Raw genomic sequence first — 14163 nt, 5'->3', positions numbered from 1 at the left:
AGCCTACGTAGGACTGGAGGTCGGATCAATGAATTCCACATAAAGTCAGGACCTCTGACCCATGGTACCCTCGGTGCTTGACCTAGGAAAGAAGAATCTACCATGCAGAGAAAACAGCAAAATTTCCTAACCACAAGCCTATACTGATTAAAGAAACTTCTAAAGGATATACTTCAAGAAAGAAAATGATCTCAGTAAGGTCTGAGGTGCAAAAATAAATGGTTAATACAGAAAGTGGTATGTATTTTTTATTATAACTATTATTATTATAATTATGCATATTATTCCAAACAAACATTTGTATAAAACATTAACAGGTCATTTGTAGGGATTAAAAAAAAAGTCAATATAGAATTAAAATCCTAAAAAAACAGAGAAAACAGAATAAGATAGAAAATAAAGCAAGTGTCTTAAGGTATACTGTTTAGAGAATAGTAAAAATATTAACATTAGACTTAAGTTAAATAATATGTGTGCTTAAAATTTCTAGTGTAACCACTAAGAAGACTGTATAGCTTCCAAAGTAGGAAGGAATAAATCATGAGGGAAAAAAATCTTAAGCAATCAAAAGAAGGCTGAAGTAGTAGGGGTGGCAGAAGAGCAGGTAAAATTAACACAGGAACAGTAAAATGGTGATGATAATAATAAACATATCTATAAAGGACTTACCATGTACCAGGCACTGCTCTAAGTACTTTATATACATTAGCTCATATACTCCTCACAAACCATTCTGAGGTAGATAGAATATATTATTATCATTCCCATTTTACAAATGAGGACATTGAGGCACAGAAACTAAACCTTTGCTAAGATCTCACACACAGCATGTGTTATGATAAAGACTCACACCTAGACAGTCTAACTCTCAAGCCTGAACTCTACACCCTGCCTAGTAGACAACACACTAGGATGGCAGCTGGACGTCTGTTCATGCCCTTTCAAACCCATTTTTCTTCAGTCTAACAACTAAGAATGCCAACCAAAGTGTAGCCACTTACATTGCTCGAGACATTTCCTTCGTTCACTATGGACAGGCAAGCACAGAACAGGAAAGGAGAGAGATACCCACGTTATGATAAGTGACTAATACAAAGTAGGCACTGTGCCAGACATTTCACTACATGGATTCTCTTGGTTAATCCTCATAATCACCCTATAGAGTAGATTAGTATCACAAATGTCCAGAGGAGAAAACCAAAGAGCCAAAAATTTAAGTAACTTACAAAATGGCAAAAATCTTTTATGACTGGCTTCAAAATCTACTTAACAAATGTTTATTGAGCATCAATTCACGCCAGACATTCTACTATACACTAAAGATGTGAGAGTAAATTTTGAAATCTTAAGGCTCTCATCTTTATGGAGCTTACAGTATAATGGAGGAGATAATCCAATAAAGTTAAAGGTGGTCTGCAAACGGACATGTTATAAAGGACAACATAATTAAAAACTGGTAACTATCATAAAGGACAAAAGAATTACAACTGATAGAGCACATAATTGAGAAAGCTGACCTAGTCTAAAAATGTGAGGGCTAGTTTCACTGAGGAAGTCATTTTTAGCTCAAGGTTCCCAAACTGTATGCCACAGTGCCCTGGAGGACTGTAGCGAATTCACAAGAGTGCCCTGGATCTACATTTTTAAGGGAAATAGAGCAATACTGAACATCTATTAGATATCATGAACTATTAGCTCAGGGTAGCTCACAATTTCAACCTTAGATCACGCATATTCTTTTTGAAGACACATCTTTGTGATGCTGACTTTTTGGTGGGCAGTTGCTGTAATAAAAATAAGTACCACATAAAAATTAAAGTGGAAAAGGAAATGAGGATGGACGTGGCCAATCTGATTCCAAGGTATGAGAAACTGGGCAGTGCCTAACAGGTATTTACATCCCATCAGTAAGTGATTTGACAATGAAATAAAGCTGCTACTTTTTCCTTTTAGCTTATATGTACTTTTTCTTTAAACAGCTACTAGATTGTTAGAAAATACTTAAGCATTGTTCGGATCTAATTACTAGATAAATATAATTAATTAATATAATTACTTAATAAATATATTTATTTTGAACTAAGGTGTTTGTGAAAAAAGTACGGAGACACGAAGAACACTATGAACTGTGAATGTTTGGGAATCTTCGTATTACGCTAAGAACTGAAGAATAAGTAGGCTTTTCAAACACCATGCAGTACAGTGAGCAACAGCCAAAGACAGGGTCCCTATCCTTGAAGACGTTACAATCTAGTTTGGGAGGCAAACCTAAAAGACAAATCATTTTTCGTTTGTTTTGTTTTTGGCCACACTGCATGGCTTGAGGGATCTCAGTTCCCTGGCCAGAGACTGAAACCAGGCTACAGCAGTGGAAAGTCCAGAATCCTAACCATTAGGTCACCAGGGAACTCCCAATAAACAATTTTAAAACAATCTGTTAAACTTTAATATTCGCAAAAACATTTCATATCCTTTCTCATGAAATTATATTAAGTACATGTCCATCTTCACTCTAAATTAAGAGCCCCTAGAGGTTGGTATCTCCCAACACAGAGCAAATAGTTCGAGTTTAGGAAGTGTTTTCTGGGACAGTCTCACTTGCATTGATTTACTCTCCTTAGGCCTTTCTCAGAATTGAAAGCTCCAACTCCTCTGTGCAAGGGTAACTCTGCTTTAAGTGTTCTCCACCACAACACATCTCCTGGCTGCTTCTTTCCTGCTGTCCTTCAAAAGTCAGCTCATACATATTCACTGCCCCCCAGGAAGCTTTCCCTGACCAAATGAACTGTAATTTAAATGTCCCTTATCTAAACGGTCTATTTGGTTTCTTTCCATCATAGGATTTACCACTCTTTTCCTGCAGTAGTCACTGTTTAACTTTCATATCTCCCAGCTCATTGTAAACTTTTGACAGCAGGGTCCATGCCTTATTCACCTTAGCAACTATCATAGTGCCCAGCTCGCAAAGACTGTTTTCTGAATAAATGACAAGTACAGGGAAATTTTTTTTAAGTCTAATTATGCCTTTCACCTTAATGGACTTCTTGAGAAAAAAATGAGTTATTCAGGAAAACTCTGAGGAAGAGATTAACAAATGTGCAAAAATTAAAATGACTGATAACTATCCAGTGCTAGTAAAAAAAAAAAAAAACCTACACCGCTGTAGAAATGTAATTAAGTACAATGTTTTTGAAAAGTAATCAAACTATTATCAATTAAAATTAAAATGCATTTATCTTCTGACTTAGCAATCCTACTTTTAGGAATCTTGCTTGCAAAAATAAAAGCATCCATATGCAATATTATATTTACAAGGAAGTTTACTGAAGCACTGTTTGCAACAGCAAACTAATTCCTGAAAAGTATGCTAAATGTCTAGCAATAGTGGGGGAATGGTACAACTATGCTACCGTAACATCCATACTATGGACTGCTCTGTAGCTACTGATAAAAATGAGTTAAGTCTATGCGTAGAGACCTAAGAGGAGAGCCATGACACATTCCATAAAAAACAGAACAATCCCACTTGGAGGTAAAAAAGGTAAACATATGCACTTTTATTTGTAAAATATTGAGAAAGAGTTAATACGAGACAGTTAACACTGGTGACCTCAGGTTAGAGGCATCAACAACTATGTATTACAATTGTAACTTAAAACAGAAAGAAAAAAAAAGTTTTCAAAAGTAAGAACAGTAAATAATCTGAACATACTCTCCCTCCTCCAAATTCTTAAGGACAACAGAAACTCCACATTACAGCTACCTTTAATGAGATGACACTGATCTGGGAGAGGTGAGGATTCTATGGACTCTCCAGAGATGATTTAAACTTTACTTTAAATAAACCAACTTAAAATCTAGTTGTCCAGTGGATCTTCCTAGTTTCTTTAATGAGTGATAGTTCGCTTTGGGGATTTGTAATCAGGAGTTTGAAAATTTTAGAATGCTCATCAGATTCTTACAACTATACCATTTTCTCACTGAGAGTAAACTGAAGTGTTACATGAGAAATCAGAGAGAGAGGTTTCAATCAAACACTTATGGTCCTGAAACTGGAAGCACTGCTACTTGGGCGCCCCCTGGGGACTGAGTTTTAAATTTTTTACATCCTCAAGACAAACTGGTGTGCTATATAACTGTTCATTCAAAGAACACTTACTAAGCATCTATTATGTACCAGGCACAATGTTCAACACTAGAGACAAAAAGATAAATAAAATAGAGTTTCTGATTTCTATAATGCATACTTAAAGTCAGTATCACCCAAAACTTTCTAAGTACAGCAGGAAACAATGGAAACAGTGTCAGACTTTTCTTTTCTTGGGCTCCAAAATCACTGCAGGTGGTGACTGCAGCCATGAAATTAAAAGACACTTGCTCCTTGGAAGAAAAGCTATGACAAACCTAGACAGCATATTAAAAAGCAGACACATTATTTTGCCAACAAAAGTCCATATAGTCAAAGCTATGGTTTTTCCAGTAGTCACATACATATATGATGTGAGACGCTGGACCATAAGGAAAGCTGAGTGCCGAAGAATTGATGCTTTCGAACTGTGGTGTTGGAAAAAAGATTCTTGAGAGTCCCCTGGAAAGCAAGGAGATTAAGCCAGTCAATCCTGGAAATCAACCTTGAATATTCATTGGAAGGACTGATGTTGAAGCTGAAGCTCCTATACTCTGGCCACCTGATGTAAAGAACTGACTCACTGGAAAAGACCTTGATGCTGAGAAAGACTGAAGGCAGGAGGAGAAGTGGATGACAGAGGATGAGATGGTTGGATGGCATCACCGATTCAATGGACATGAGTTTGAGTAAACTCTGGGAGTGGGTGATGGACAGGGAGGCCTGGCGTGCTGCAGTCCATGGGGTCCCAAAGAGTCAGACACGACTGAGCGACTGAACTCATCAGCATGTAGAATACAAAATATAAACTACTCATAGAGGTCCTGGAGGAAATTATAACACAGAACATGATAAAAATGCTTTTGGGGTGCTTCAAAAAGGAATTTGACATGAATATAAGCTTTAGCATAATTTGTTCATTTAACCAAAATGTTCACCATCCTTAAAAGACAGTAGATTTAAACATCTTAGCTAACAGATGCAAAATTGTGGTTATGGTTTTTAGACAAGTTTAGGTTATAGCATCATGATTTTTCTTGGGCCAAAACAATACAAACAAAGCTTAATTTAAAAAATTTAAAAATGACATGGTATCCTAACATCAGATTTTTGTTGTTGTTGTTCGGTCTTTAAGTCATGTCCCACTCTCTGTGACCCCATGGACTGCCACACACCAGGCTTCCCTGTGCTTCACCATCTTCTGGAATTTGCTCAAACTCATGTCCATTGAGTCGGTGATGCTATCCAAGAATCTCATCCTCTGTTGTCCCCTTTAGTCACAATAATAATAACTCCACTCTGAGAACCTGAGTCTTGATTGCACTGATTTAGGAAATGATTAATCTTCATAAACAAAATGAGGATGAGAAAACAGACTTGAAACAATTAGTTATAAAATAAAACTGAAAAAGATCAGTTCAAATAAATGGGCAAAATTTAACCTCAAAGCCTCCTTCCAATCTTTCCTTCCCAGTTCACAAAACTTTCAGAAGATACTGTATCAGATTTGCCTTTTCTTCCTCAAGGTCTGGGTGAGCAAGAAGCAGAGGCAGAATTCACCACCAGAAAAACAACCACAACTGTGTCACAACTGTGACACAACCACAATTCCAAAGTCCCAGGACATTAGAGAGCCAGACAGTCTCAGGTTCTGTGGCCAGGGCCCAAAGAAGTACTTCTGGTGGCCTGAGTTGGAAATTAATTTAATTTTCCCAAAGGAATAATTCTATTTCAGCCACATTTCAGGTACCCTGTGAGCTGAATTAGCAATGGCATGATAGTTGGGGACTTCAACCTTTATTATATAACTTTTTCCCTACAGAAAAACAATTAGTTTCAAAAATTACATTGTTTGGGATTCAGCTTACATTTGCCTGTATAATAAAGCATTGAGTCAAAATGCAATAGACTCACAAAAGAAAAAACAAAACCAAAAAACCTGACTTGACTGACCATAGACATTCCACTGTTTAATCTGCTAGAAGACAGCAATTACTAAATTATAAACTATTTGGAATAAAAAGTAACAGTTTAAAAGAGTTTAAGTTCATATAATTGTTGAAATTTTAAAGAATAGGATAATATATTATAGAACGTATTTCATCACGGAAACCTTCTAATTCTTAACAGGTTTAAAATCTTGCCAGCCATTATCAAACAAAGTCGAGAATAAATACTAGTTACAGAATGTAGAGATAATGTTTAATCCAGTGGAGTAACATGGATATCATTAGCTTGGGTGTGGACACTTAAAGTCACATAATGAGTCAGAAACAAAATACTTAAATGCTTTCAAATATATCAATCATAAACCAATTTTTAAAAGTAATACTACAGTGTACTTCGAAGTAAAAATAACCAATCTCATAAATTAAGAGCAGGAACTCTAAAATAGAGGGAAAAAATTATCTGCATCTATTTATACCAGATATTTTATCTCATTTTATATTCACAAATGCCACACCAGATAGGTATTACTTCTCCCTTTTTACAGAGGAAACAAGCTAAAAGTAACAATTTCTCTGGGACTAAAGTGATAGCAAATGGAATAGTTAGGGTTATGGTCTGAACCTACATTTGTTTGATTCTAGTAAATGGCTCATCAGAATTCGAGAAAATATTTGCAAACAAAGTAACAGGGATTAATCTCCTAAATATACAAATAGCTCGTGCAGCTCAATATCAAAAAAACCCAAAAATTCCAATCAAAAAATGGGTAGAAGATCTAAATAGACATTCCTGCAAAGAAAACATCAGATGGCTAAAAGGCATCACTACATCATCACAAATTGTTAGAGAAACGTAAATCCAAGCTACAATGAGGTGTCACCTCACACCAGTCAGAATGGCCATCATCGATAAATCTACAAACAATAAATGCTGGAGATGGTGTGGAGAAAAGGGAATCCTCCTTCATTGTTAGTGAAATGTAATCTGGTACAGCCACTATGGAGAACAGTATGGAAGCTCCTTAAAAAACTAAAAATAAAGCTACCATATGATCCAGCAATCCCACTCCTGGGCATATCTGGAGAGAACCATGATTCAGAAACACATGCACCTCAACGTTTACTGCAGCACTATTTACAATCACCAGGATATGGAAGTAACCTAACCATTCACAGACAAAGGGATGGATGAAAATATGTGACATATATACAGTGCAGTATTGCCCCGCCACAGTAAAGAACGAAACAGTACCATCTGCCACAACATGAATGGACCTAGAAACTGTCATACTGAGTGAAGTCAGTCAGAGAAAAACAAGAAGCATATGATATCACTTACATGTGAAATCTAAAAAATTTGGTACAAAACAGAGTCACAGATATAGAAAACAAACTTACCAATGGGGAAGGGAATGAGGGAGGGATAAACTGAGATATTAGGATTGACATACACACACTACTGTGTATAGAATGCTTCCCTGGTAGCTCAGCTGGTAAAGAATCTACTTACAATGCAGAAGACCCTGGTTCGATTCTTGGTTTGGGAAGATTCCCTAGAGAAGGGAGGGATAGGCTATCCATTCCAGTACTCTTGGGCTTCCCTGGTGGCTCAGAGAGTAAAGAATCAGCCTGCAATGTGGGAGACCTGGGTTGGGAAGATCCCCTGGAGAAGGGCATGGCAACCCACTCCAGTATTCTTGCCTGGAGAATCCCCATGGACAGAGGAACCTGGTGGGCTACAGTCCATGGGGTCGCAAAGAGTCAGACAGGACTGAGCAACTGAGCTATACACTAACGTCTATAGAACAGATAACCAACAGGGACCTACTGTATACTACAGGAAACTCTACTCAATACTCTGTGATGACCTTATGGGAAAAGAATCTTTAAATAGGTGGATATATGTATTAGTTCAGTTGCTCAGTCGTGTCTGACTCTTTGCCATCCCATGGACTGCAGCACACCAGGACTGCAGCATGCCAGGCCTCCCTGTCCATCACCAACTTCCGGAGCCTATTTCAAACTCATGACCATCGTGTCGGTGATGCCATCCAACCATCTCATCCTCTGTCGTCCCCTTTTCCTGCCTTCAATCTTTCCCAGCATCAAGGTCTTTCCCAGTGAGTCGGTTCTTCACATCAGTTGGCCAAAACACTGGAGTTCCAGCTTCAGCATCAGTCCTTCATGTAAAACTGATTCACTTTGCTCTACACCTGAAACTGTCACAACACTGTAAATCAACTATACTCCAGTAAAAATTAAAACAAAAACAAACAAAAGTAAAGTCTTTTCTCCTTCCCCTATCATGCCATTTACATGTGAGTTATTTCATACATACAACAAAAACTTGAAATAAATTGTAATGTCTTTTAAAAAGTGAAAAGAACCAACAAAAATAAGCAGAAAATTTTTTTTTATTTATTTCTTGGTTGATTTAGTTCCACTTATATTCCTACAACTGATCAACAATTATCAATACAGCTATAAAACACATAATGAAGATATTTATGTTACCATCCGACTATTTCTGGATGCTCTTTAGAGAATAAAATATAGTATAGGAGTGGGCTGTATGAACCTGAGAGAGGAGTAAAATCTCAAAGCTAATAAAAGCCATGAGTTTGAGCAAGCTCGGGCAGTTGGTGATGGACAGGGAAGGCCTGCATGCTGCAGTCCATGGACACGACTGAGCAACTGAACCGAACTGAATAAAAGCCATATCCTGGAACAGAGGAGCGAATAATTTTAGAAGTTCTGGGTCAAAATCTTTTTGGTCTGAGTTTCACAAGAATTCTCTGGTGTTTTACAGCACGACTGGTCCCTCTCCTGTTTCTAGGTATCTCTTGTCTTCCTCCTCTCCCAAACATTCCCCGGATACTCCAGTAAGTCTTTAACCCACACTGCAGCTAATCACGTTATCTGTTTGAAAATTGTTAACGGAATTGAACCGGTAACCTTATCACACTTTGGGGGGGAGGGGGAGAATAATACCATTTTAGAGTTGGGAGGCATTTCATATTGAGTTTAAATCTGCGTGCACAGCCTCTACTATTCTAGTGGGGACAACGGAGACTCGGAGAGAGGAAGTGACCTGGCCAACAGGCTAGGCGTGAGTTGGCAGCCGGGCCAGAGGTTGAAGTTTCATCTCATACTCCACGCTTTTCCAACCTCACGAAAGCGGGTTGGGCTTTAGGGCTGGGTACTAACCATAACGGGTTCAGAAAAAGCAATCAGCAGATCCCAGAACACCTAAAGCCCTGTCGCCCGGGGCTCCTTTCTACAGTAAAGACCAGTTTAGTTACCTGTTTAGAGTTCAGAGGGCCTGTGGGAAGGGGAGGGCTGAAAAAACCGGTCTCTCCTGAGGTAGCTGTGGGCACACCCCAACCTCTAACCCAAATCGACACAGCCGCCACTCGCCCCACAACCAGTGGTACTCTGACCTTTTACGCGCTCGGGGTCCACGGAAGCGGACCCTCTCGGGATCCCTCTCCCAGCCGACTCTCGAGACGAACTTGGCCCCCAAAATGTAAGGGAAGAGGGGTGCAGGAACAAAGCAACCCCAAGCGATCCCCTTCCTTTCTGGGCGCCCCCGGGGCGGGCGGACGTGGACTACCAGTCCCGACATGCAGCGCGCCGGCGGACCCTCGACCACCGCCAAATCCGCGGTGCACCGGCCGCCGGGACTCGTAGTCCGCGGTTCGGGAGTGGAGTGGGGTGGGGTGGGGGGCGCGGACAGCCGCGCGCGGCGGGACGGGCCAGCCTAGTGTCCAGTCAAGCCCAGGGAGCCTGCCGGCTGCCCGGGCCTCACCTCAACGATGCGGGCGCACTGAGTCCCCTTTCCGGCGCCGGGACCGCCGAGAACGAACACGACCTGCGGCTTCATGAAGCGGTGCGGAAAGAGGAAAAGTGGCCGGCCGGTCAGCAGCGGAAAGCTAAGGCCTAGGACGTGCAGCAGCCGGCGGCCGCAGCGGCTAAGCATGCACCGCGGCTGGGTCGGACGCTGAGAGAGCTGACAGCAGCCGGGCCGGCGTTGGCGCGGGGCGGGGCGCGGAGAAGAGGGCGGGCCGAGCCGGCGCCCGCCGCGGCCCCGCCGCCGTGGCTGCCGAGGCGTCCGCGCTGCGGCCGGAAGAGGCGGGGCTTCCGCTGCTCTTTCGTCGGCTGCGCCCGAGTCCTCCCCGCCCCTCTGAGGGCTCATTCATTCGTTCTGTCCGCGGGTGTTGAGCCGGCTAGTGTAGGGCCTGTGCTGGCGCCTGGCACATGGCCTACGGGAGAGCACGATCCATTGTATCTGCTCGCAAGTTTAAATTCCAGAGGGTAGGCAGCCGACCTGAACAAATTAACACGAGTAAATAAATGCAAATAGCAATATTGGCTTTGAAGGAACCAAACGGAGGAATAACAAGAGACAAATGTAATTTGGCTATGGTAGTCAGACTTCTGAAGAGATGATATATAAGCCAAGACGTAAGGATAGGAATGAGCAAAGCTAGCTAAACACTGAGATAGAGTGTCCCACAAAGAGAAAAAAGGCAAGTTTTTGCAAAACCCCTAAGACTTTCAACTGTGAGAGCAGTTGAAAGGCCCATAAGATCAATGATACGTGAAACGAGGGAGGGAATGAAAGGTGGAAGAGTTTGGCTAATGACCGGTCAGTCAGGCCCTTTGGTTAAGGAAAGGAGTTTGAATTATATTCTAATTGCAGTGGGAAGTTCTTCTAACAATAACTCCATTTCCCTGCCCCTTGCATTAGGAAAAATTTTCGAGAAGAAAAAGAGTTCAATGAATGAGTCTTAGTGAATAGACCTTTAAATGTTGGAGAGAGGAGGAGGAACCCAAGAAGGCAGAACCAGAAAGGTAAGAAGAAAACCAGAATACGTTGTTCAGCAAAGAGAGTGTTTGGGGTGGGATTGTGGTGGTGTAGTAGTCAACATTGTGTTAAACACAAATGAGTACAGATAAAACTGCATTGGCAACAGGGGGACTTACAAACAGTTCTGCCCAAAGCAAATCATACATTATATCTAATTTGAAGCCTGATTGAAAATGGAGTGAATAGGAGATGAGTAAATGAAAATAATAGAGAAAATAAGGGTCAAGACAAAGTTTATTTAGGATGGGCGATAGGAGCCATGCTGTCTAATATGGTAGCCCTTAGCCACATATGGCTATTTAAATTAATTACATTAAAAATAATTAAAAATTCAGTTCTTCAGTTATAATAACATTTTAACAACTCAGTAATCACATGTGTTTGTTTAGTGGAAATTGTATTGAACAGCATACGTACCAACCCTGTCATCACAAAAAGTTCTACTGGTCAATGCTATACTCGAGCTCATACTTAAGGGGCTAGGAATGATTTGAAAGAAAGAGAGGTAACCCCTTGAGAAGAAAAATCAGATGAGCAAGTCCAAAGGACTTGGACACATCTAAGACACCTGGTGGACCTTAGATGACTTAAAAGTCCTAGATAGGAAGATGTTCATTTGTAACAGGAATAACAAGAAGAGTAGAGTTGCAGGAAGATTTGAAGGTAGGAAGGGTTCCTGTCTGATAACTTTCTTTTTCTTGTAATGAAAGGGCAATATTACCTGAGGGGAAGGGAAAGGGACTTGGATATCTGAGGAGAGAAAAGGTATGAAATAGACATCTTTGATAGTGGAAAATGTGTTTTTCTAAAGAAAACTAATCAATAGGACTTCTGGGAAGTATTAAGATCCATTTGGTTTTTGAGATCATGGATTTACAATCATTAAAGATATTAGACTCTTCAGGTACAGGCAGAGAGAAGGGCAGGCAAACAGTTGGGCTAATCCAGGATTGGGGTTTTGCCAGGCAAGTAAAACAGAGAGAGAGAGGACTAAGGGAATGTTTTGCAAGAGAATGTTTATGATGGTTTATGCAGAATCAAGGACTTCCCTGGTAGCTCAGATGGTGAAGAATCCGCCTACAATGCAGGAGACCCCAGATCAATTCCTGGGTCACGAAGTTCCCTTGGAGAAGTGATAGGCTACCCACTCCAGTAATTCTTACCTGGAGAATCCCCATGGATCCAGGAGCCTGGCAGGCTACAGTCCATGGGGTCGTAAAGAGTTGGATACAACTGAGCAACGGCGCCAGCACAGCACATGCAGAATCAAAATCAGGCAGAAACGCAAATGGTGGCATGTGAGGGCTAACAGTGGAGAAGTGGAGGGGAGCCAGGGAAGGGGTCAAGATATTAGAAGTACTGATGTCAAAGAATGGTGGCAGTGGAGTACTTGAGCACATGAGCTGGTGATCTGAGTGGAATGTTTGGAACTGAAGTATCAGAGGTTGTGAGTTTCTGCTGCTGCTGAGATCTGGGATGAGCCCATGGGAGTAGAAGACTGAAGCAGATACACACCCTGTTATTAGAACTGAGAGGCCAGGGTGTTCAATTTATCATCCAGGTAGAAGTTTAAGTGAGATAGTACTGGCTTGAAGAGAGAGACTACAAGAGTGAAATTAAGTTGTTGAGAGCAGAGTGCCAGGAAGGGATACAGACAAGAGGGGAGGATGGTGGCACAGCCTTCTGTCTGGCTACCACCACTCTCTTTCTCCCTGTACAGCCCTTTTCCTCTTCCCTCATGCACTAATTTCAGCCTCTTTTCATCTTTCCCCCATCTCATCCACTTTTTTTTTTTACTTATTTCCAATCCTCCTCCCCTTCTTTTCCCATTTCTGACTTCCTCTCCTTCTCCCCATCTACTTTTCTTTTCCATTTCTTCTCTCCACCCTTTTTCTTTGCCTCTGTACCCTTCTCCCTTCAGCCCCTTGTTTCCCCCTTGTTTATTGAGCTCTATCATAGTTACTACCTTATTGATTTAATAACATAGATGTTACTATTGTACTCATTTTGCAAATGAAACCAAAGCCAAAAGTTGTCTGAAGACAGCCGGCCAGTAAGCAGCAGGAGCTGGAATTCAGCTTGATGTTTTCGTTGTTGTTGCTATAGAGTCAGCATTATCTCCTTTAAAAGCAGAGAACATCAAGGCTGAAAGGAACGGTAGAGTTCCTAAGTCCAAAGTCTTCATGTTACCGTATGGTGACAGGTAACAAAGTACGTTCCGGGTCCAAGATCTTTTCCCACTTATTACAGTAAATATTAGGACTCAAGGAAGATTAATAGGCAAGGGCATCTGACTTAGAATAGGGAGACCTAAGTTTTAGTCTCTATGCTACCAATAAATCACTGTAACCTTAGGAAACTCCTGCTAATCTTGGAACTTCAGTTTTTCATCTTCCAACTAGGAAATGGAGAGAAGGGTGAAATGAAAGCCTTGGTATAGATGACCTCAAACCGTCCTACTGTATTTAGTTTTTTGATGAGAAGAAGGACAGTTATCCAATTGCAGCTACTGTGCCTCTTGAAGGTATGTCTAGGTACTTAGCATAAGGATCTGTGAACTTTTTCTGTAAAACGCCAGACAATAAATATTTTAGGTCTTGAGTGGCATAGCATCTCCATTTAGCTACACAACTTTGCCATTATAGTAAAAAGCAGCCTCAGATCATACATAAACAAATGAATGTGATAATGTTCCAAAAAACTTTTTTTATGGACACTGAAATTTGAATTTCATACAATTAGTACCTGTCTCAAAACGTTATTCTCTCATTTTTTAAATCCATTTAAAAATGTAAAAACCACTGCTAGCGTGTAAGTGTATACCAAAACAGGTGCCCACAGGCTATAGTTGCTGCCCTCTGGCCTGGCAGAATGCCTGGTGGTAAAAGTCCAATTCAAGCTCAGAGGAAGTCTCCTAATCTTCCACCTGTTGGGAGGAGGACGTAGGATATATGTCAGCTGAAAATAAGAATGACTGGTCATATTATTAAGAGGTGGTAGGAGTACAAAAAAAGGCCATATTGAAGCAAATGTGCCTCTTTTCCTTTGGGCATGACTTTTCTCTATCTCATCTGGTATAATTGCCAGAGTTGAAAGATGTTAAAGGGATGGGATCTATGAAAAAGGGTCTAGGAAGCTATTCTTTGTTTTTTGATGAAGGCCTTGTGCCCTTTTTATATACATTAGGAAAGAGACAAAAAGATAATCTTTCTAGCTGT

The 14163-nt window shown here is 40.7% G+C and overlaps 1 protein-coding gene across 1 annotated transcript in view; it reads right to left on the bottom strand.

Moving 5' to 3' along the window:
• Nucleotides 1–10069, bottom strand: part of CMPK1 (cytidine/uridine monophosphate kinase 1) — a 35779-nt gene extending 25710 nt beyond the window's left edge. Inside the window, 1 exon segment of the mRNA NM_001314253.1 lies at nucleotides 9884–10069. Within this exon segment, the coding sequence (NP_001301182.1) occupies nucleotides 9884–10054 (171 nt within the window). The 5' untranslated portion in view covers nucleotides 10055–10069.

The sequence above is a fragment of the Capra hircus genome, chromosome 3 (genome assembly GCF_001704415.2).
Source record: "Capra hircus breed San Clemente chromosome 3, ASM170441v1, whole genome shotgun sequence".
Lineage (NCBI taxonomy): Eukaryota > Metazoa > Chordata > Mammalia > Artiodactyla > Bovidae > Capra > Capra hircus.
This window is presented reverse-complemented; position numbering and strand designations above follow the sequence as displayed.